The 25,378-nt window shown below is 39.1% G+C and overlaps 1 protein-coding gene across 1 annotated transcript; it reads right to left on the reverse strand.

The window, feature by feature from the left end:
- Window positions 1-1,983: 1,983 nt before the first annotated feature.
- LOC117414682 (protein FAM180A-like) lies at window positions 1,984-25,223 on the reverse strand. Its single transcript, XM_034024447.2, has 3 exons — window positions 24,979-25,223; window positions 7,097-7,194; window positions 1,984-3,206 (listed from the first exon to the last, which is right to left on the reverse strand). The coding sequence occupies exons 1-3, from the start codon at window positions 25,055-25,057 to the stop codon at window positions 2,886-2,888; spliced, it is 498 nt and encodes a 165-aa protein (XP_033880338.1). The 5' UTR covers window positions 25,058-25,223; the 3' UTR covers window positions 1,984-2,885.
- Between the last annotated feature and the right edge of the window lie 155 nt (window positions 25,224-25,378).

Below are 25,378 nucleotides of genomic sequence, written 5' to 3' on the forward strand. Positions count from 1 at the left end.
TTCACAATTAACACATTTATCCATTATAATTCAGAAACCAAAACACATTAAACAGTGCTCAGGGTCATTTAAAAGGGCGAGTAAGTGACTCAGACCTGAGATGAATTGTGTTAATTTAAAGTAGGGCTAATGAAAGGTCACGTGTGCGTGACGAATCATTACCATGTTGCTAATTTGCATATGTATTGCATCGTGTTTTGTATAATTTACGACAGTTCTGACAACGCCTGTGAAGAAAGATGCCAGCGCCCAGAGTGAAAGGAAAGTATCTAAACTTCTAAATGTTTTGTAAACCTCATTCTGTTTAGAAAAAAACATCCTTGATCACACATGTACCAGCAGAGGAAGTTGAATTGATCACAACGAACGATCATATATGCAAAATGCATAAAAAGACACAGTGGAAAAAAACAAGCAGTTCTCAAAAATCCTGGTACGATGTGTACAGAAAATGAGCTGCCTGTGTAATTGTATAAAGTGGTAAAAATGATGGACTGAATGGGCTAACACTGCTTCTAAAACACAGAGTAACTATGAGGCACACAGATAAAGAGAACATTTTTGAATTCCTGAAAACTGATTTATTGTAGGAAATCTGTGTGCTGACTGACCCTTACTCACAAGTGCTTTTTACTGCATATAATTAATTATATCTTAATATTTTGCAGGAAGACATGCATTTTTTGTTTTGTTTCAAAGAGTAGATGTAAAGAAATGTTTTAAAGCTATAAAATTGAAAGGTCACCATATTACTTTTTTTTTCTGTTTGCCATAGAAGGCTAAAGAAAGCAGACACATTTATATATTTAAAAAAACAACGTTTTTTCTAAGATTTTTATGCAAAATCCAATGACGTAGGTCTTTGCTAAAGTTCACAAAAGAAAATTCAGTGTACAGTCATCTTTTTCGGACAAAATATTGGTACAAAACAAATATGTAAATAGATATTGGTCTTGTTAAAATGCATTATCCTGAAATTTGACCTTTGACCATTTTTTGGTCTTAGAAAGCATATAAAATGATGCATATAATTGTTAGTAATTTACTTTACACATCTTAAATAATAAATAGTTAGAAAACAAAAAAAATCTATCTGTTAGTTATTTTTAAACCCTTTCCTTAGCCCTGCCTTAGCTGTCTCAGTTAGTGGTATGCAAAGTCATCTATTTGGGTGATGATATCATGTTTTTGAAAGCTATAGGAAAGCACACTTAGCTGATCAAAAGGCTAACAAGCTGCTGTTCAGAGATTCTTGGACAGGACCTTTTTTTTTTAACTTGCACGTTCAGTGAGCGGACTACAGGGAGAGAAAGGCAGCGCGACGTTGAAGAACTCACACATTCAAACAACCAGGAGCGCAAAGAAACCCAGACCAGTCAGGTACCTCATTACTAATTAGATTAAATCATTTTACTCTGCATTTCTTGACGTTCGTTAGTCAATATGGAGGCTAGAGTTACCACTGTTTATTGCCGTTTGGGTATGAGCTACTTTCTTAACGCTCCACTGTGCAAAGTGTTTTTTTTTTTTTTTTGTAATTTACTCCTTCGCAGGATACAATTTCTGAGCATCTATATTTAAATAAAATTATGAACCGACCGTAATGGAGGCACATTTACAGTATTGGTTATCGGATTTTAGCTTAGTTGTTAATGTAAATGAGGCTTAGAAGAATTATTATGCAATACAAAACCACATTACTTGACTACTTTTAAACACCTTGCCCTCCCCCACACCCCCCAGAATTAACTCTGTGGACACCCATGTTGATGAGAAAATTGGTACGATGAGTGATGTTTTTTGACGGTAAATGGCGTTTATGCATCATGTTAAACACTATTACTGGCACGATAAAGGAGACGGTAAGTTTTATACATATGGGCCAATATCTGGTATTCTATAGGTTAAGGAAAGTTCTCAGGTTTCATGCCTTACTCTCAGGAAATCCTTGCGCTTTGGGGTCTGCCTGAAAGCATGTCAGTCAATAAATGAATCTGGTTGGTTAATCACAGGAAGAAAGAGGTTGGTAGTACCTGTTATCTTGTTTTAAAATACATTAAAGATACATAACTTGTGTTTCATTCATTACTGCACACACAGTATGAGACCTCTGCAGCTAATGGAAGTGCACAACTGGTATGATTTATTAAAATATTTTGTTAGCTACAATCACTACAATGTTGAGTAAAGGAGAAGAAAAAGTGCATTTATTTTAATGAAATACATTTATTGTCTTTTAAAATGACATCTACATAAAGATGAATTGAAATAGAATAAACTTTGGGTTATTATTCAAATACATTATACTCAGGGCTTGAAGTTTTCAGGTTTTATTTTTGATCACATGATGTCCCTTTCAACTTATTTTGAGCCGACTCTATTTCCTAATTAAACTCAGAAAAATCTATTAATTACAAAACAATGTCGCTTGCTGTTTCACTTAATTTTTAGTTCAAACAGACGTGACAAATTAAGTTAATTGCTGATCGCTGATCTTAATTGCATTTCATTCTTGCAGTCTCCTAGTTTATCGTTGTGCTGTTATTTTCACAGGTTTAACAGAGTTGTCCTGACAGAGTTTCTGTTCAGCATAAATAAATACCCAGTACAGAGTGTACACTGATAGCAAGTCCATCATTTAAAATCTCCTTGATTTATAGAAGAATTATCTTAAACCCAGTCTTTAATTAGTAGTTTTCTCTTTGTTAGGATGCAGACACAGCTTAACAACGACTAATTAACATTTAATGGGCAGAAACATGGAAAATAGAAACCGAGAAGTTCAAGCCCTAATTATACTATATGTTTTATTAATATAGGCATTCAACAGTAAACAATGGAATCTCGAGAAAGTCCCTCTGGGTCCTTTGCCATATTTTTTCCCTTTATAACAGGTCATCTTTTAAGGCCTTGTAGAGGTTTACAAAGGACTCTGCCCAAGCGTCTTTCTGGTGCCCTGTGGCCTGTGATAGCTGGTACGCTGTATAAACCATCGTCAGAACAGTCCGCTCAAACTCATCCTTGCTTAGCAACCCCTTGTGTCGTGAGAGGTTAAAGGTCAGACGCCGAATATCGGTGATCTTTTTGGGGAGCACGTCTTCACAGATCACCTCCAGTTTCTTGGTTTTTCTGAGTGAAGACAGCTCTTCATCTTTAACTAAGACTTTACTGTGAGTCTTATTCATCTCAAGGCCAGCCAAAAGTATCTGAAAACAAAAGCAAATCATCATTACCTGAAAGAGTTCCAGGGTGGTAGAGTCACAAAGACAGTACAGCCTTTTTAGAAGAAGCACACACCATTATTAATTTCTGTAAAGGAAATAAATGATTCAGGCAGGTAACAGTAAAGGAAAGACAGTTAGGTAAACTCTCCTGCGCCCATGCTAACAATTGTCGCTAACAAAATAGATCCATAAATGATCTCTGCCATGCTTTTAGACTGCCTTGGAAGGAAGGAGAAATTGTCCCCACCCCACTGGCTTCTGTCCTGTCAATAACCAATCAGCCGCTTCCCCTATTGAATGACATTTGTTCAGCCAGTAACATGCTTTGACCCAGAAGACACTGCTGGGCTGAAATGACCAAAGTGGTAAAGCAATAACAGATTGCCGGAAGGCAAAGCAAGCAAACTGAGATTTTTCTTTAAGTTAGTATAGTACCAGATGCCTGTTTGAAATGAAAATGGAGTGCCTTCAGCTGGCTGAGAATGGCGATATCACACAATGACACACACCTGGACTGCCATATTGTGATTATACAATGGCTATAAGGTAAACTGAAATTCTAAACAACTAACAAAAATAGTTTTAAAGAGAACTGTCTTGAAATATTGCCACAGCTGTGAAGTCACATAGCCCATGGAAATGAATAGCAGGACCATCCTTTCCATTGTATTAATAGTTAGTATCCAGTAACATGCACGCCAGGTAAATGTAAGCCTCTGAATGCAGTCTGTGTCATGCAATTGAGTTAACTTCCACCCCAGCTTCCATTGTCTTTCAGCCCCGCTTTCGTGTCTATCAATAACATATTCCACCTCTCATACCCAACTGCGTTTCTGTAGTGCAAACAGGGTCATTGCAGGTTCCATTAAATGTACTTTTTAGAATGAAGGACAGACACAATATTATAATAGAAAATAGATCTACTTCAGGATTTGATAGGACAGTATTAAAACATGTACGTGCATGAGTACAAAACAAGAATCAATCCACAAGAAAACAGTGACTGCAACATTAGTGTATTACTGTATATATACTAAACATCTATTTTATACATTTAAAACTCTCTAAAACCATGGACCTTACCTACTAGAACAAAATATGCATACTTTCCTCTATAGTATGAATCTAGCCTCTGCATCAGTTTAACTAAATTCATTACAATCTCTCCTGAATCTGCCAGACTAGACCCTTCAGAGCCTTCAATAATGCTTTCCGAGTCGCCTAGGAGGAACAGTGGACTCAGGACTTTGTGGTCTCACCCACTCCCTGTGGACATTAGTTCACATCACTTGTTAGTTCACTATCATCTGTTATAATAGGCAGTCTTTCTGTAGGCCCGGTGAATGGCGGGGGTTGTTCTCATCAGCAGAGCTATGAGGGGAGCTTCCAACCTGCTGTAATGTTAAGGTGTCATTTATTTCATTTGGTAACGTCAACAAATTAGGCTACTTGTATATTTCACTTTGTAATTCCATTTGTTTCATATTTTTCTTTTATTCTCGTGGCAGGTCGCCACTACGCTTGATTATCTTTTTGTGATTGATTTTGTTTTAGGACTGCCCTTCCTGATTGTCCTTTCTTTTCCATCCTCCAATCAGATATGTTGATTCGCTTCACCTGGATCTTTTTAAAGGCTGGGTTTCCAGGCAGCAGGGGAACGGAATGCAGAGAGAATGAGAGGTTGTTGGGGCAGCGGCACCTGTATTGCGTGTACGTGTCATGTCGCTGGCATTAGTGTTGTGTAACTTTCACAAAAGAATCTGACGGCTGTTATATTTTTGTGAGTGTAAGATTGTAAACCTGTCTTTGTGAGATCTACGAGTAGCGGGCAAAGTATTCTCAGAATTATGAGAGGGCGTGAGTAAACCAATTTGGAGTATCTTTAGTAATTGGTTATTAACTAAAGCCATAGCTGGCTGTTGGGAGTAAATCCCTAAGGGCCTAGTGGAATGTACTGTTAAAAACTAAGCAAGTTTACATTTACTGTGGCTGGCTGCTTGTAAAATGACACACAGGCTTGGTATACAGTGTAATCCCCAACAGCCTGTCATTATGTAGAGTAAAGGTTTGTTTGCTTATTTTAGTTTCCGTTCCTCGTTGTAGAGAAACACCCACTCCCCTATAAAACGAACCTGTGAGAAACTTTGAACTATAAGGAGCTTAATTGGATGTGTTAATTAAAATTACTTAAATTCTGAGGGTGCAATTCCCTCGGTGGCGCATTCTCTTGTCTTGGCCCCTGAGGAGGTGCTACATTCTTAATTACATTTATTTTTATATTATATTATAGAGCTAATATAATGTCTATATAAGTTTTAACAATACCTGGCAGTGTTATTCAACCTGATAAAACCCTCAGAAACAAACAAACAAATAACATTTTAATAAGAGAAAGTGGAAAATCAATGCCACTGTCCCTAACCAAATATGGAGTACAAAATGTCCAAACACTGAAATGAAAACGAAGGAAGAACACAGCACTATGGGACCCAGACCTTTACTAAGATTTACGGACCAGACAGTTTGAACTTACTGCAGCTCTTCTTAATATAATCTCCCTCATCCATCCAAAGCCATATGGAGGCCTATGTATTGCCCCTCCCTCAAGTTAGTAAAAACAAGATGAGGTAATCTCCAGGTGCGATGGGTTTGTACTGTAGAGAGTCCAACACAGAGCAACCAGACTAATCCCAGGGTTTAAGGAATGAGCTACAGTATGAAGACATATTCGGGGAACTGAATCTATTTAGAACAAAGCATATTTGGGGGGGGGGGGGGGGCTTGTTTGAAGTCTTTAAAACTTAAAATGGGTTGACAATACTTTAAGCACAGCAAAGAAACCAGGACCACATGATGTCACTTGATTGACAAAGTTGGAAATTAAGTGGAGACTGACTTAGAATAGACTAGGAGACAATTCCTTATACAGAAAGGGATGGGTTAACCCCGCCATGATGTAGAGGTGAAATCATTGGGATCCTTTAAGACCCAACTTGACGAACTGAATGGCCTTCGTGTGGTTCTTAAATGTTCTTATGTTTTAATCTTCTTATTAAGACAATCACCGCGACCACCAGTTAACCGCTCTAGAGGATTATTAGCTCAGCTTTCTGGCCTTTGCTGGAATAGCATACAGATGAAAAAGTGACACCAATTACTAATCATTCAGTTTAAACTGGCAACAGTAGGTTACCAAGAGACGTATACCTTAAATAATGTGAAACCACGTGATTGTCATTCACACATGATGAGCATGCCTTATTTCAGAGTATGTCATTTATATTCTTGAAATGTATTTTTGTTTACGACTGTAAGTCGCCCTGGATAAGGGCGTCTGCTAAGAAATGAATAATAATAATAATAATAATAATAATAATAATAATAATAATATATTGCTACACATTTCCCTAACTATAGTGTATAGCAATCAGTCTTGGTGGTTCTTGGTTCTGTTAGTCCAATACAGAACTTTTATCAGATTTTCTTTGTTTTTCTTAAATCTGCCTTTACCTTTCTTTGAGATGCTTTGAGCTTGTCTGGAGATTCGTAGGTGCTGTGATTGATCAGTCTTTAATGAGGAAGGATGCTCAGCCCTGGCATTTACGATTCACCAGACAAGCTCAAAGCCAGCTAGGCCGATTTAGAGAAAAATAACAATTCAATATTAGAGTAACAAAATAGAACCTCCCAAAATGATTGCAAACACCATACAATAGTAAGGGGCATGTACAAACATGTCATTCATAAATAAAATGACATTTGAAGCCACTTCCTCTTTACGTAATTTACATTAGTAAGTTAGGGGTCTGAATGGGGTATAACAGGCAACAAAAGCCCCACCCCAGTGGCATCTATTTATCTGTGTCTCTTACCTCATACAGCAGATTTACTTCCTCTAGTGAGTTCTGGAAGACAGGGTTTAGCATGGCAGCTGTACCTCTCTTTACCAGCATTGCAGACGGGAACAGGGCTGGAAAAAACAACACCAAACATTTTTATTTAGTAGATTATCGATCATTAATTTTATTTTGTGAGTCTCAAATGAACATTTGTTGATCAATTAATCAACCTATTGCTTTTCATCCATATTTGAAGGTTTTTGTGAAGTCTAGATGCATACTGTATACTACTATTTATAAAATGGCTCTTTTAAATACTCTATCCTGATTGGACAAAACAGGTCACATGGGGGGGGGGGGGAGTGAACAGTACAGCATATTCCCATGGGTTGAAACGTTTTTTTCAAAAAGGGGCGAATCACTTGTACATATCCATATGCCACTAGAATTTACTTCGGGTTAAATGAAGCTCTCAGTTTCTGTGCCTTATTCTCTGACTATCTGTTTGCACTTGCACTTCCTGGGTCATTTCACCTCAGCAGTGTCTTCTGGGTCAAAGCATGTTACTGGACATTTGACAGTCATATGAAGAATGGAAGTATGCAACCTGAAAGAGTTCTGGAATCATTGTGTTATCTACATTCACTTTAAGATGTGGGTTGGTAAGCCAATGATGCCCAGTCTCCATCTGTGCACTCACCCCGTCGTACAGCTACGTCTGCAGTAAAACAGACTTAACAGAGTTAGTTCCACTTAGTGTTATTTATTGAACACCACTTGCAATAAATATAGAGTGGAAAGATGATAGCGAAGCAGCTGACTGGTTATTAAGAGGAAAGAAGCCATTGAAGGGATAAGGACAATTTCAGAGTTCAGGTGAAATGACCCAGGAAGTGCAAGAAAGCATGGCTTGCAAAAAAGAGATTTATTTAACCTAGATAATGTATTAAAATGAAAATACATGTTTGCTATAACTGCACATTTGAGACCTATATAATGAATGGATGTGCTTTGCGGATACAGTTTATGGAACTATTTTGTTAGATACAATTACTTTAAATACATACTGTATATATATATTTAGTAAGCAGGCAGGGTCAATACCAAGGGCACTGATTAACCTGACACCACAGTCCTCAAAACCTGCATCACTTCAGTCACACAGACTCCAGAAAACACCTACCAGCATCAAAGTTAGAAACAAGGGGAATTCCAGACACACACACACAGCAATAACCTACATCAGCTGTTATAGGTTCACGAGCCTCAAACCAGATGCCAGACGCTGCTTTGATTTATAAAAATGCAGTTTGGAATAATATATTACTCTACTTTAAGAGCAGCTAACTGAAACAGTATGGACAGCCCTGCTTTGAAACTGAAGTTTCATTCAGCGACTCTGGACTGTATCACTGCAAAAGTTACAAGACCGATATCCCTCCCTCACCCTCAAGCAAAGGCTTTCAGCTGCCACAATGTGTGACAAGGCTTTCCTCATACAGGGGGATGCATAACAATGTGAAACACCTGTGCACTGCAGCACACACTTTTGTGTAACTGGCCGTCATAACATGACTGAATCATTTGTTTTTCTGTACTTCTTTACTGATGGAATTTCAGGCTTCTAGCATTTATTTTAATGATGGGCACGTATAAGGAAACTACTGGTATTTGTATTTCCCTGTGTGAAGGAGCACACACAACAAGGATTTAAGCAGAATTGAACAAGTTTCCTTGTATGGATGTATGGAGCCCAATAATCAAAAGTTAGACACAATAATGGGGGCACTAGTTATTAACAGAAATTAAGCAATGCTATGTTACCAATTTCTGGAAGAAGCCACAGACTCGGCACTGATGTATGTTCATGGAGGGTCTTGTTGCTTCTCGAATGCTCCTCCAAGTCCCTGCTGTTTCATACAGTTTTTACACCCGTTTGCATGCAAAGCTTATTTGCTGGCTTATATCTGTGTGCCAGCACCGTTTTGACCAGGTAACTCCTGCCTCAACCAGATCAGATGAGGTCAGTTTTATTGATATATTGTTTCCGTGATAGCAGCCAGATAACAGCATCCTTTGCACAGCCGCACTCAGAATCAACATTTGGACTTATGGCAGGTGTTTCTATTGTTGTTTTTGGAGGAGCTTTGAAATTTTTATCTGAAGGCAATTAAAATTTATACCACAAACAGCTGTGTAGCCCTTTTAATCATGGATTTCTCTTGCTAGTTTTATTAACCATCATCTGGAAGCAACTGTAAGATGTTTTTGAATTATTTATCACATTCTTAAAAAAACAAACATGTGGTCCCAAAATCAACAAGTGTTTATGATATAAGGCTGTTTATTTGCCTTTTCCCTTTTGTCAGATCTAAATGGCATTTTTCTTATTTGATTTGACTGTCATGTGAGGTTTCCAATCATCATGAGTGGTCCCTATTGCAATTCCACAAATATTGTGTTTAATTTGATTGTTTATAAACTCTGTGTTACTTTGAACTGCATTCAAGCGCAGCGCTTCTGCTCTGGTTGCCAGATCTTTCACCATAAACACATTTAGACTGGCAAGGTGTCTGTGTACTTACAATAGCCTGCTGTATCTAAAGACCAGGTCTTCTGCCTACTGACACAAAGACAATAGGACATTTGATTCACAGGATGGTGCTGGCTAATCAATCATGCTCACAAAAATGCTGTGTCTACAGTGTACCCACTTAGTTATCAAGACGTAGTAAAACATCAGTAAAAGCACAATGAAAGCACAGTGTGAACAGTCTGGTTTCATGAAAGATACGTTCTTACTAAAGAAGTACAATCAGCTTCTAACAGAGCAGTAATAATTAGGAATGGTGATCAATAGCAACGACTCCATTCACAAACATGAGCACTTTCTGTTGATCTGAAACTGTAAACTTTACAGTTACTTTCCGTTTCAGTTCAAACAGCTGAATACAACACTAACATTGACATTGCTAGTTCACTCCTGGAATACGCATTTTTAACACACAAACATTTGTATTTTTGTCAGTTTGTAATTGTGCTGGTAGTAAAATGCTGCTGAGCTGCTGTGTTTGATGATCTGACTGCCCGTTTCTGAGGTTGACTCACTTTTCTAGTCAGCTATTCGGCGTGACCCCTATCTTACTATCATTTAAAAAATGCAGTTAAGGATTAGCAAATTAAACATACAGTAATTCATATATCTTCAACTCATTGTTTTTTAGACTGTTAATTTAGGTCTGGTTAAAAGTTGTACACCCAATTTGAAATGCCTAATTCCAATGTTGTCTTAGTACTACATTCAATGTACTGATCAGGAGGACTGAAGATAAACGGGGTACCTGTGTTACTGCTGTCAAGCCAGTGGCTTTTTTTCACTAGCCGCACCTAAGCTATGGATGTTACTAAGCTTCTGAACCCAGGAGGCAAGGCCCCAGCCTTGAAATTTCAGCCTAGACCCAGATTTTCTCCCTTAACCTTTGGGCTAATGCAGAACTTATGGGCCCCCAGGATTTGAACCAGTGAACCACTTAATCAAATGATGCCTTTCCCTACAGCATGGTAGTGCCTTTACTGGATGATAACCCAGTCAGAGCTGTGTGGAACAAGATAGCATTCGGTCATCCATAACTATTAAAGACTCAGTAGTGTTGAATATATAGAAATACAAAAAAAAAGACAAATGTTTTGACTAGAAATCTTTTTCAATCCCTTCAAAGATTAGTCGAAACCTTGTTTTTTAGTATTTCTAAAGATAGTATTTGGCAAATGAGGACAGGTAAAGTCACTCACACACATATGGGATCTTTTAACACCCATCTGACAGCACAGATACTGAAGCACATAAATATAATATGCACAGGCTTGCTTAGCGATGACAAGGGTAAGACTCGAATTTTTCGAGTCTTTTTGAATCACCCAATCTGAAATGCAGATGTTCCAAGATTCAGTCTGAAACCATTTTAGTTTATCTATTGGCCAAAGTATCTCAGGAAACCTTTAATGCAAACATTTGACAAGAATACAGACTCCAGTGGCTAAATAAGCACCCATTTACTGTAAATGACTCGTATGTATTTAATGAAATACGAGCGCAAACTACAACTGCATGATATGTCATACTGTAGTGAATTAGGATTTGTACTACTTTATTCTTAGAGCATTCCAGCACTGTGGTGCAGCAGCTAAATGACTGCATTGATAAATGCTGATGGCATGCAATAACCACTAGGTGTGAAATGTATCCCAGGCTAGACACATCTTAAGTTAACTACAGACACCCTCCCTTATTATAATACCCCATTTAATATCACTTTGGGAAATAAAAGCACAATATTATATGGTTTAATTTTAGTTGCTGTACAGTACTGAAATGTACTGAGATATAAATACTACATATACAGACTGTATGTGACGAGTCATTTTATTAATGATCATCACTATTATAATCAATGCAACAGCTGGTACTAAATCCAAAGTCCCATGGCAAAGCAGGAATATTTGTTGCATCAACACATATGTTTTGCAATTCAATGCTAATTGTCACCAGGTGCCCCTTCAAATTGATATTAGAAGGGTTTGGCTGTATTGTATTAGATTCTGGAAATAATTAAATATGACGCTACTGCTAAACCTTGTGGCGTTTAATAAAAAATAAAAAAAAATCTTGAAAGCAAAATTACAAGTCAACAAACTGCTGATTTTGGGATCTTAATTTCCTGGAGAAAGTTGGCTGAAGACTCCAGTGAAAATGCTGCTAAATAACAACAACACAGTAGGCTCTGTTTTAATGATCTGTGTAAGTGGCAGGTAAACACTGTATATGTATTGCAAATGGTGTTAACAATATGGTTCAATAGATCACACTAGGTGGAACTAATAGCAGGAATATTATTGAATCGCTGTGTTTTAATGCAGAGGCAGGGGATCGACAGGGAGAGTGCACAGAACTTCAATTGTTTACCAACCCAAGTGATTGTAGCTAATAAAATAATTCCATAACTCTCACAGTACTCCCATTCTATATATGAGTGTCCAATTGTGAAAGTAACATCTTATAGAAAACATGATATATGGTACTACACTTGGTTAAAGAAACCTCTGTTTGCAAACCATGCTTTCTGTTAGTGTTGTACTTGCTTCGTCATTTTACCTGAAGGGTGAAATTGTCCCCACTCCTTCAACTGCTTGTCTGCTGTCATTAACCAGCAGCTGCTTCCCCTATTGTCTGACCTGCTTTCAGCCAGTAGTATGCTTTGACCCAGAAGACACAGCTGAGGTCAAATGATCCAGGAAGTTGAAACAGTTGACCCCAGCACAAGTCATAGAAACTTTCTTTAACCTAATAAAGTAACATATATCATGTTTTAAAATAGAACCATGTGTGTGCTTTAACATGTAGTTGTTTTAAAAGTGCACATTGAGCTAATGGAAGTGCAAAACAGGTAAGCTTTATGTTGTTTTGGCTATCTACAATTATTGTAACCACAGCACAAAAGAGCCCTGTTCACGTGGATGAGCAGTTACAAACCTGAGTGCTTTCTCATGAACTACCTTATTTACACTGCAGGGTCAGTATCTTGTTTTGTTAACATCCAAAATGGACACACAGTACGCGCTGTATTAGAGTGTACTGTACTGTATACTGTAGGCGTAAGTGATATCTGCTGACTGGTTAAATTCTGCTATATGGCTTTGCAATTTTAGAATTATCACTTAAGGCTGTTAGTCCCTGGTCTGCATCCCTCCAAACCCACCTACATACTATAGTAATAGGTGTTTGAACCAAGTCAACCATACATGTTCACTTTTGTCATAATGTAGAGTGAAGAATCACAGCATGGGTGAAATTGGAAACCAATTGCAAGTTTCTGATTGAAGTTTGGATGACATGTTGACATGACATTATCAGTCAGGTGGGATGAATTATAGAATAAATAAATAAAAAAAATCACTTGTCAACACTGTGACAAATCATATGCAAATACAAGTATAAAAACACTGATTATATTTACAACCTATTCAGTGACACTGGTACAAACTAACTGCGAGTGTGTAACACTTCAGAAACATTAACACAGTACCTACAACATGTTAACACTTGTGTTTGTTATAGATAGAATAGGAAATAAAAGAATATACAGTAGCTTGATAAGTTCTCTGACTGTTCCCTAGGATTCAATCTGTCTCGCTTCTGTGACCTTAAATGTGTCAGTATAACTAGATAGAAATCCACATGGACTGGGCTGCAGCCCAGCAATGAATTCCACACATTCTCCATACAAACAGTATCCTTAAAAACTTCACCCCTTGATGGCTGTGGTTCTTCTTTTATGCTTTCCTGTTCTTCCCATGTCTTATGCTCAGTCCACCTGTATATCAAACCTTTATTTGTACAAAAAAAAAACGTTTACCCAGTTGGGATGAAATCTGGTTAAAACATTTTAGCATATGGTTATTTGAGAATACTATAATCTGGGAATGTATGGAGTTTTCCCGTCTGTATTTCACACTTTATAGCATATACTGTATGTCGGAATGTTTTTGTCAGGCTGGGAAGACTCATACATATCTTCAGTGGAAATTAATGGTTCTCTACTAAGGGGCAATGGTATCCAAAGGTCAGCTACAATGCTGCTGTATAAGATGGTACCACTGCAGCTAAAATAATCATTATATTCATGATGATCTTAAATCATGTTTAAACTCATTCATTAAAACGTTCTGCCTAGTTTGCAGCTCTTTCTCTCTCCACTCTCTGCCTGCTTTTCACTTGTTGGCTTTCAAAAATTGCAATACCACTGTTCTCTTCTCAAAAGACAGGGGACTGAATTAAAGTAATTTGCCTAACTACAAATCAGCTGTCTACAGGAAGAGAGAAACAAAACATCTCAGTAGCATCTCGTTAGTGGATAAATCATCTTAGCTGATCCTTCTCAGCTTCAGGTGACTTCAGAAACATGAGTACTGCTGATGATGCGATGGTTCTTCTGTTGGTATGAAGCTTGTTGTTAAGAGTTCCAGATGTTCCTTGGTTGAATTTCCATTAGTGTTTCAAGAATTTCGTTTAGTGTTTTGTAAAAGTAGTCTCCTGTGCTTCCATTACAAAAACAATGACTGTGGTTTGTTTATAAAAGCTGCATGGAAAACGTATTAAAATAATTTATTTACACGTACATACATATGAACATGAAAAATACAAAAGATATATTTCTTACAATAAAGCACTCCATTACTTTTGTAACACAGAATTTCCAATTTGAATGGTATCCAAATGCAATTTTTTTTCAGTTTTCAGTTAAAGAATGTTTTATATAATACTTACAGAAACATTTTAGTAAATGTGTTCACTGAACTGAGTTAAATGAAAGTACTGTAAGTCTGGGATATGAACGAGATCAGAGAAGCCAAGGATGGAATGTGATCTTCCCAGCTGGAGATGGTTCTGAACAGGAAGCTGGGCTGATGTTAATGGGCTGGGTTATCCAGGAACACATTCGCTCTCTGTTCTCCCAGATCAAACACAGGGCTTGCTATTACAGCCCCTTGCTAAAGAAACTTAATACTGTATAAAAATAAGACATGCGCTTGCTTTTGAGTGAGACTTAGAAAAGGGGGGTGGGGGATGGGGGGATGAAGTAATAAAAATAAAGAATAAAGAATACCGAACTGTAATTTCCACAGAGGGGTTCTGGTGACCTGATTAACACATAAGAGCTGTTTAGCAAGCCAGGTATGGAATTACAGACTATTATCTACAGTTTTGTTTTGTTCTAAAATGACTTGCACAGCTGTAGAATGAGAACGTCAGTGTAGAAAAAAAGGTTCAATGAATGGTAAAACCATTATTTGATTAACAATGCCTAAATCTGCCAATGTGGAGCAGGGATATTATTATTTAGGAAACATTATGAGGAATAGTGACTATAGAATTATAATAAGAGACTCTTAAACTCTGCAGATATGGGAAAATTAAATTTCACAAATCTATTCTACCACTACTACTACAAACTAGAAACTGGAAATTTTTGGAACAAAAATAAAGCATCCCCGGTAGCATACTCTAGAGTAGTTAATGTTCACTGGACTCTGTAATGGAACTTTATTGGCAGAATCAAAGAATACAGCCATGTAACTACTACTTGCCTGCCGCAAGCTTGAGTGCAAGTGGAGGTCGTCTGGACTAATGGTTCACACAGAGATCTGGAGCGACCATCTCGTGAGCTACAGGCATGCGCTCGCCGCGGCCAGGGTGAAGTACTTCTCAGTACTTCTCTGAAATCATAACTATGAGACATGGTAAACCCAATGTTCTCTTTAAGACCACTGACCAAATCCTACATCCAGCCACCAACAGATCCAACTCCCGTCCATCCTCCTCTCTTACCTGTCATGATTTCTCCTCTTTCGGAACAAAATCGACATCTATTCTACACTCGCCCACCACAAACCCAGTTTACTATTTGACCACCTTGACGCTCCTCCGGTTGCCCCTCCTGCCCTCTCCTCCTTCTGACTTACCTAATTTCCATCCCATCTCCAATCTCCCTTTTCTCTCAAAAACTCTTGAAAGGGTTGTAGTTGACGAAACATCTCACGGACAACAATCTGCTTGTATCTCTACAGTCTGGTTTCCGGCCGCATCACAGTACTGAAACTGCTCTGCTCCAGATTGTGAATGATCTCCTGCTCAATGCTGATGCTGGTGCTCCCTTTGTGCTTGTCCTCCTTGACCTAACAGCCGCTTTTGACACCATAGATCATGGCATTCTTCTTGACCTCCTTAAGAAGTATGCTGGGATCTCTGGAACCTGTCTCTCCTGGATGTCCTCTTACCTATCTGGATGCATGCAGTCTGTCTTCTATGATGGAAGCAGTGGTGTTGCAAACCCGGTCACTTGTGGTGTCCCCCAAGGATCTGTTATTGGGCCCCTTCTCTTCAACATCTACATGCTTCCTTTGGGTCACCTCATACGCCGACACAGCCTCATGTTTCACTCCTATGCTGACGACACCCAGCTCTACTTAAAACTCGACCCTGGAAGCCCCTCTGCCATGGTCTGGCTCTGTGCTTGCATTCAAGACATCTTCAGCTGAACACTAGCAAATCTGAACTCCTTCTGGTAGGATCTAAAACTCAACTTAAGAATCTAAATATAGCTGCCCTGAACCTCGGAAACTGTCTGCTGCTGCCTTCCCCCACAGTATGAAGCCTTGGTGTACTTCTTGACAGCAGCCACATCTCCTCCGTAGTCAAATCTTCCTTCTACTATCTACAAAACATCTACAAAGTCCGTCCCTACCTTTCCCTCCCAGATGCGGAGATACTTTGTCATGCATTTGTCTCCTCTCGACTCGACTACTGCAACTCTCTATATGGTGGTCTCCCAGCAATCACCATAAACCGACTGCAGCTAGTCCAGAATGCAGCTGCCAGGATCCTTACCAGATGTAAAAAACGTGATCACATCACCCCCATCTTGCCTAGCTGCACTGCCTAACTGTAAAGTTCAGGATTATTTTCTCTTCTGCTCACCTACAATGCCCTTCATCACACAGGTCCCTTGTACCTCCTCAACCTGCTGACCTGCTATGTCCCTGCCCGCAAGCTGAGGTCCTCCGACTCTGGCCTGCTTGTTATCCCCAAGCAAAAGTGCACCACACTTGGAGAACGCTCGTTCAGCTTCATGGCTCCGATTCTCTGGAACTCTCTCCCAGCTTTGGTGCGTGATGCTCCCACCGTCACTCGCTTTAAATCAACTCTCAAGACCCACCTGTTCTCTCTTGGTTTCCATTCTCTTTAAGCCTATTAGCTGCTGTGTTGCTGCTACTATTTCATGTATTATGCTACTATCATGTATTATGCACTTTCCACTGTACTTAATGTATTATGCATTTTTCACTGTATTATTTTTTTACTGTATCATGTATTATGCATTTCTCTGTATTAAAAGACTTATGGATTTTCTTGTTGTTACTGCATCTTGTTAAGCACTTTGTGATGATGGTCCACTATGAAAGGTGCTATATAAAATAAAGATTGATTGATTGATTGATTGATTGATAAAACCCCCATGGCAAAGCATGTGGTCTGTATCATTGATATGGGCAGAGCGGCCTGGCATTCCCGTTTAGTTTTTTAGGGTTTAAATCTATGGAAAAACCACGTCGGGTCTCGAAAGGGGAAGATCTCTCCAATTACTTCCTCTTTCTTAACCAATAGGGAGGACAGAGATGTCACAGCAGCCAACCAATTTTTGAACTGCGCGCTGTCCCATCCCATGACAGGCACTGGCAAGCGAGGACACAACCCCACTTGTACTCGCGTCACCTGCTGGCCAATTTTTTAATTTAGTGACCTTTGGATAAGTATGCATATCTCCATGAATGCATTTAATATTAACCTGTCCTGTTACTTGTCTATGCCCCGGTGAGATCAACCCTTCTTGTATTAGGGACTGAATCCAAGAGAGCTTGGGTTTGTGTACCATCCACTGTTACAGGAAGTCAAAGGTGACTGAGGTAATTGAATATTCTTACATTTACAATCCTTTAAAAACACACATTAGAGATGATCTTTTTTCTAATGTAATTTGTTATAAATATAAGTAAGAGTATCTGGATTTGAGAGAGCTGTTCTGTTTCTCAGTCTCCCAGTTGCAGATTTCCCTTCTGAATCTATATGTCATCCCTGCACTGGAGTGTTTTCTCTTACATTAAATTAATAATCTGACGTGTGTTTCTATAAAATGCTTTAATACAGATTTTAATAGAACGATGTAAATGTACCATTTTTACTGTAGCACAGCTGAAACACAAATGTTCCATATGCGTGACAATTTTTTACTGTCCTCTAAGGATGTTTCCAACCTTTTCTAGTGGTTCTTATTGAAATTAATTAAACATTGTGTTTAATTTCATTTTGACACTTTGGGCCTCATTCACTAAAATGAAATTCGCTTATAGAAAATAAAACAATTTATTCGACTAATTTTCACAAAACCAAAATCCTCCAATTCACAAACCAAATACATTTAATTTTCTGCATGTGAAGTTATTGAAATTGGAAATAAAATGTCTCTATTTAAATTAAATATTGTAATGGGAGTTGGCAGCAGGATTTGTTTGGTGCTGTCTGCAAGGCAGAGCTGTGCTTCTGCACTCTGCAGCTTTGCTTCTCTGCGCTGCACTTGTGTTGACTTTATCGCGAGCGGAAAAAGTGCCCTGGGGACCACCGGGCTCAGCTGATGGGAAACAAGGGGCGGGAGGGGCGTGATGGTAGCACCCTGATTGGCCATCCGGGAGAGCTCGGGCGTTTCTATTGGACTAGGTCCAACTGGGACAATTGCCTGATCTGCATGAATGCTGCAACACTGAAGGTCTGGGGCTTGTGATAAAGTGTGGGGTAAAGTGATGGAGGTCAGGTACGTAGGGCCACGCCTGGAAAGAAGCATATACCCTTTCTGACCACTGAGATAAGAAATGTAGTTCAGGGAGATAATGGCAGTGGGCTAAAAGACTACATTTCCCATTCTAATTAATCGCAATTATTTTTTTTAATTGCTTGACTGCCCTAGTTCTGTTAGGCACACTGGACCTGCAGGGTGGTGATATATATAATACTAAATGTTTTATTAGATCAGTTAAGCACTGCTTGTGAGATTAAAAAAAAAACTGGCATGCATTTGTTGTGCGCCAGCAATTCCACTGAGTCAGTGGTGTCCAATTATTCTGACGAATGAGCATTGTGTTAGTCTATTAAATCCAGTTTTAAGCCTAAATATAAGGGTAAGCATTCTGCTTCCAGATAGCCATCTCACCTCTGTATGCATGAGCAAGGAATGGTGCTCTGCGCCCACTTCCTCACAAAGTGCAGCAAAACACCTGGAGTTTGTTGCTCTGGATTTAGTAAAATTAACAAGTGTTTCCGCTGTGTTCAGAACACTGTGAAGACCTGGTTCAATATATTTCGCAGCACTCGCCTCTTGGTGTAAAAAGCAATGTGTCCAAACAGCACGAAGTGCAGCGGCTTTTATTTTTTGCGCGACACCAGAATGCTTTCCAGTCATTACTGCAGCTCCACCAGTGCAGACCCTAATGCAATTAATCCAGCTGATTTCTGCTGAAGTCATAAAATCATCTAACAGTTTGAAAATATCATCTGACTTTGTTGTTGTCTTGAGCTCCTTGCAAAACCAAAAGTCTTCCTTTATTCCCTTATTCCACACATACCAAACATAGGCGAGTAAATGGGACATTTTAGAAATGCCTGTGGATTCATCGAGTTGTATAGCAAAATCACTGTCACGCAGCCGATCAATGCACTGTGAAACTATGTCTTCTGACATACAAGCGATCTGTCATTTCACAGTGTCATATGACATTGTTTTTTTTGCCAGTTCCTTGGCCTTCTGCTCTACAGACATTTCCTTTACAATTTCAGTGGTACACGGCATTATCAACTCCTCAGCAATCATATATGTTTTTTTTGCTTTAGCAATTTTCTGCGCCACTAAGTACAATGACACTACAAGCTTTTTATCCGCGGTAGTTGTGGATTTCATTACAGCTTTCGTACCAAGCAGTTCCTTAGCCTTTTGCTTTTGCAATGTTGCTTGTTTTTATATATTTCATGCTTGGTAATTAAATGTCTCTGTAATTTGGACATTTATTGGACAGTACTTATGCACAAATTACGGTTGAGGTATATCTCCACTTCCAGTACAAATAAAACCGAAATTCAAGTAGCTGACTTCGTATTTCCTTAATTTTGCAGGGTTAATGTTTTACGGCTTCACAACACCACCTCCTTGCTGTTCTTCAGCTCTTACAGTTGAACTTGTTGAAGGAAGTTCTGTATCATCATTCTGTGGGTTTTGTTGTTTTGAAGCTGATGGTTGAATTAAAAATGTATCCACATCTGGTATTTATTGTGTGTGTTTCCAATGATTTCTCCTGTGCTTTGTAATCTGTCGTGCTCCAGCTGAAATAGCTCTATTACCCCATACGAGAACGTAACCTGAGAATGCGTTAATTTCTCAACATGCTTATGACATGCTGAAGCTAATAGGACCCTGTAACAGGAGAGATCTGGACTGACTGTCTGACACATCCGTATTACTGCAGGTAGAGGACAGCAGTCTCGTGGGATCCAACTGTCGGTCATGGCGATGACACGGAGAGGTGGAGAAGAGGGTGTGTGTGTGCTTTCCCTCTCTCTGAGTGGCTGAGGGGTGGGCCTTGGGAGACTGCTCGGCCCTTAAGAACTGGCTTGGTTGTGCACTCGGGTGGCCGTGTTGGGGGAAATACAGTGTCGCTGGCAGAAGAGGCCAGAGTGAAACAAGGAGCAGGCGAGCCCGGCTGAGGGGGCAGCCTTTCATAAAAAAACTAATTTTCACAGAGCAATATAAATAAATACGTACCCGAGGGGACGTGTGTAGATGTACGGGGAACCCTGGCCAACCCCAGTGTATAGGCACAACTGAGTGTAGGACGGAGACCCGTGCTGACCGGCTTAGCAGCAGTGGGGGCACTGCATAAGCAGCACTTTTGTTTGTAGTTTTATTACTGTGTTTTATTTTCCCTTTTTCTTTCGCCTTCTGTTTTCATTATTATTTTTGAGCACTTGAAGGTGCACAGATTGGGATACCTGTGTTGGTAACCCCGTGGTCCTGTTTTACTGTCGGCAGTATCCAAACCACGGACAACAGCGCCCTCTGCGGGCTAAACTAAATAAAAATAAATAAGTAAATTAAATAAATCTGGGCACCTGTGCAGTGTTTGCAAATAAAATCTTCTGTCTCCTGTGTCACTGAATACCCCCACCCTTCCACAGACCCCTTGAAACCTCAAGGCCCCCAAGGGGGCCACGGACCCCTGGTTGAGAACCCCTGTTGTAGATGATCTACAGAGAATTTGAACAGATGTACTTCTTTTGTTGTTAGCTAAATTCTCTTTTATTTTACCACCTGTATAAAATGTCTCTACAAAGGAGACTTTAATTTTATAGCGGTGAAACCTCCGGTATTTTGTATAGCAGGAACTAAGAGGTACAAGTGCTGTTACCTGTTATTTTCTTAAAACATTTTGATGCCTCAACCTTCTATTTCTGGTTCCATACATAATCAAACAGGCCTATGAATTTGGCAGTATTCCATGTTTTGGCTAAGAAATGTTTGCTTCCATGGTGTTATCTCTGGACATCATTTTGACAACAGCTGCCAAGAATTCCACAAGAATGTAAACAGGAAAATCCACAAGATTATACTTAACGACTGCCCTTGTGCAAAGTATGAAATGTTTTCTTAAAAAACAAAAAAATAAAAAAAATAAAATAATAATATGGTTCTGGTTCTTTCATAGTGGACCACCATCATAAAGCGCTTTACAGAGGTAGGCTGTGAACTGTGCATTATGTGCAGAGTCACTTACAGTCAGTCAGTGGCAGGGTGGGATTTGAACCAGTGACCTTTTGGTTACAAGCCCTGGACTTTAACCACTGGCCCACACTGCCTCCTCCCATAAGATTCTTCATATAGCTCAGCATTTTTAAATGGTGTGCCCAATAATTGTATCCCTGTTTTTCTCTCCAATTTAGAAAGTCCAATTACAGTTCCTCGCTGCAGTGCTACAGTGGTGATATGTTACAGAAATTCCACAACCGCAGCGATAAGCAGAAGTGTACGCAAAGGCATCCTGACAGCATGACGTTTGTTGATGCTATGGACCTTACATTTCATCACAGCTGAAGTCAATCAGTACCTCAATTTGCCACTGGGAATAGATAAGGAAAATGTTGACTAATAAAATACAATAAAATTTATTTGAAGTTGTTGAAGGGCACTGGTCTCTTAAACCCAGAAGGTCTGATAACCCCCTACGCATGACTATATATTGATGGACATTACATAAGCAAATGAGATGTCCTTTTTTTTGGAATACTATGTTCCTTCTCAAAAATGTGTTTTAATATTGGCCTTTAATAATGGAAAAGGACTGCTTTGGTATGTGCGTGCAAGGGTTGCATGGTGGATGTATGCGTGCAGGGGTTGCATGGTGGTGTGTGTGTGCAAGGGTTGCATGGTGGGTGTATGTGTGCAGGGGTTGCATGGTGGGTGTATGCGTGCAGGGGTTGCATGGTGGTGTGTGTGTGCAGGGGTTGCATGGTGGTGTGTATGCATGCAGGGGTTGCATGGTGGTGTGTGTGCAGGGGTTGCGTGTGTATGTGTGTGGAGGGGAACTGGAGTGCAGGTTTGCTGCAAAAGAGGGGGGGAGGAAGGGCATATAAGGGGGCGTAGGGAAAAGACTGGGAAGGGTAGGGTAAAATAAAAACTACAGTACTACAATCATTTATTTAAATTTTCAACTCCAAGTCCCCTTTCCTTCACTTTATGATTTTATTTTGTGATTATTTCATTATTGTAAAAATAAACTGCCTTTATCTACTAACGGTTGCAGTCTCATTTTTGTCCCAAAAAGAACCCGAAACGCTACAATATATTGATGGACATAAGAAAATGAGATGTCCTTTTTTTGGAATACCATGTTCCTTCTCAAAAATGTGTTTTAATATTAGCCTTTAATAAAGGTTTAATAAAGCTGTAATTACATTAGAGGTAAACTAATGTATCTCCTGTAACAAAACGGTAATAGTGGGGAAGATATATTGCGCAAACGATTATAGATATATGCTACTTGAAAGAAAAAAAGTACACCACCACAGAAAGTCAATTCTTACAAAACATTTTATTTATTTGTTTATTTAGCAGAAGCATTTATTCAAGGCGACTTACAGAGACTAGGGTGTGTGAACTATGCATCAGCCGCAGAGTCACTTACAGTTACGTCTCACCCGAAAGATGGAGCACAAAAGGAGGTTGAGTGATTTGTTCAGGGTCACAATGAGTCAGTGGTTGAGGTGGGATTTGAACCGGGGACCTCCTGGTTACAAGTCCTTTTCTTTAACCACTGGACCACACAGCCTCGACATGATTATTCATATAAAGTAGTAACCTATAGTTTGTTATATTAGTACAGCAAAATGCCACATTATATTTTAATAGAAAGGTTGTGGAAAGCACATCTCTCTCTTTCTTTCTCTCGCTCTCTCTTATCGCAATGTTAAAAATGCCTACAAGCTTTCCCACTCGTGTGATGACATATTCCCGTGACAGGCAAGGACCAATCAAAATGTAAGACTGTTATGCGGTTCCATCCCAAAAACCAGACCTGTGTCATACCTCATAGTTTTAGTCTCTCTACAGACCCTAAATACTGTAGAACTTCAACCTCACCTGTTAAACTAGAAACCTGACATTTACTTCTCTCTAATTCTAACTTTCTTCTGATACATTAGTCCTGTGGTGCTCTTTTTATACTTTGTCTTTTAATAAAACTGCTTTGAAAAAGGCAATTTTAAACTGCTCTTGTGACTATTGACTTTCATTTAATTGAAGGGTCTTGTGAAAGGAACCCATATCTTGGTCATGACTTAGAGGTCCTCTACCTCTCTACATAAACAACAGTGGCGTAGTTTTTAGGGTGTATTTGACTACATTTGAAAGGGTATTCAACTTTAAATTTCCCCTGCTCTAACTACCGAAGATGTTACAAACTATACGTTTTATTGGAGGGAAACTGTGCTGCAGTAATTGAAATACTGGCTTATTTAAAAAAAAAAAAAAAAGAAAGTCTTATTAGTTGGAAAAAAACTATTTACCATATTGGTATTAAACAGCAGCAATACAATTTTAGTATTTTACAGTAAAACTACCTTGTCCACTTTTTTTAAAGGTAGCATATAATAATATGAGGGAGTGAATTTCAAAACTTGGTGCCTATGCATACAGTGGCAGAGTAGGGCAGGAGAGAGGAAAAATGTAGTCCAGGGGTGTGGTAGAGGACTACATCACCCAGAATGCCTTGGGGTTTGTAATTAGAGCCAGGATGGGAAACACCTAGCTCTAATAGAATGAGGGACACCTGCCTGTAGTTAAGCAGGTAGGTATAAAAGCGCTTAACTACAGTTCTGTGTCTGGGTCAAAAGGGTGCAAACCAGCGTGGCCTGGATGTGTTACCACACACACACACACACACACACACACACACACACACACACACACACACGTGTACGTGTACGTGTACGTGGATTCATTACAGCAAATCTATTTAAGTCTAGATCAAAGAGCTACTAAATGTAGCGTGAAGGTGGTATTTCCTTCCAAAAAAGCTATTATGAAGGATTATTAAAGACCAGGAATTAAAAATGCAAACCTAATTACACAGATCGTGAGCACAACCCCTTTAAAAGTTTACTGCAGTACATTTTCAGTTTTCCCATGGTTATACTATGCTTTTACCATAGTTTACCATTTTTTTAAAATATGTTTTATACCTGCCTTGGCTTTACAGTACTTATCGTATGCTTTACCATGCTTTCACTATGCAACCCAGTGTAAAAATAGAGCTTGCAGTGCTCCCACAACAAGCAGGCATAACACCCTATAACTCTTCTACGCATGGATGATGCTACAGAGATTAAAGTGTTGTACAACTTTGAAGCTTTAAATGAAAGCACCATTAGGTAATTATTTGTTAGCCATTTTCAATAATATGCTTACTTTTACCACATCCTAATGTTCAACCAGCATTTTTGGATTGAGAAATTCTACATGTGCATATGGACAAGCATTTAGAGACATTGAAATTATGATCTCCACTGTCAGTATTATTCAGAAAACACCTACAGTAAACGTGTGACTCAATATGAAGACCATGCCATGTTGTAGTCCCCTGTATATATTTATGGGAGTATTTTTCTGAGCACTTAACTTGGCATTCAATAAAATGCTTTTGAAATGTCGTATGAAACGCTTTCAGAAGAAAAGTTATGGTACACACAAAAAAAATGTCCTTACCTTTATTTTTCCCTGGGATGGCAGAAGTATAGACATTGTAATAAACAAGAGCAACAACTAAGACTTCCCAATGCATCATTTCTGAGGAGGAGAGTTACAAGTAGACACGACGGCCTTCAGAATCCTAGCAGGTTTGAAATAAATACCCCATTGAGATAGATTAAACTACAAGTAGACCTTCTCCTTCTGTCTCTCTTTCTGGTCCTGAATTCCTCGCTTCCAGCCCTTGTGATCACTGCTCAGCATCTGGAAGTGATCAGAAACAGGAGCACATGTGCTGCTTGGCAGCTGTTCCAGGGACACCGGTTCCAATGTATTCCCATCATGTGTTGGAGAGTTCTGTTGAATCCACTTATCAGGAATTAGCCCAGTCATTTCACTTGAATCCACTTATCAGGAA

The sequence above is a fragment of the Acipenser ruthenus genome, chromosome 7 (genome assembly GCF_902713425.1).
Source record: "Acipenser ruthenus chromosome 7, fAciRut3.2 maternal haplotype, whole genome shotgun sequence".
Taxonomy (NCBI): Eukaryota; Metazoa; Chordata; class Actinopteri; order Acipenseriformes; family Acipenseridae; genus Acipenser; species Acipenser ruthenus.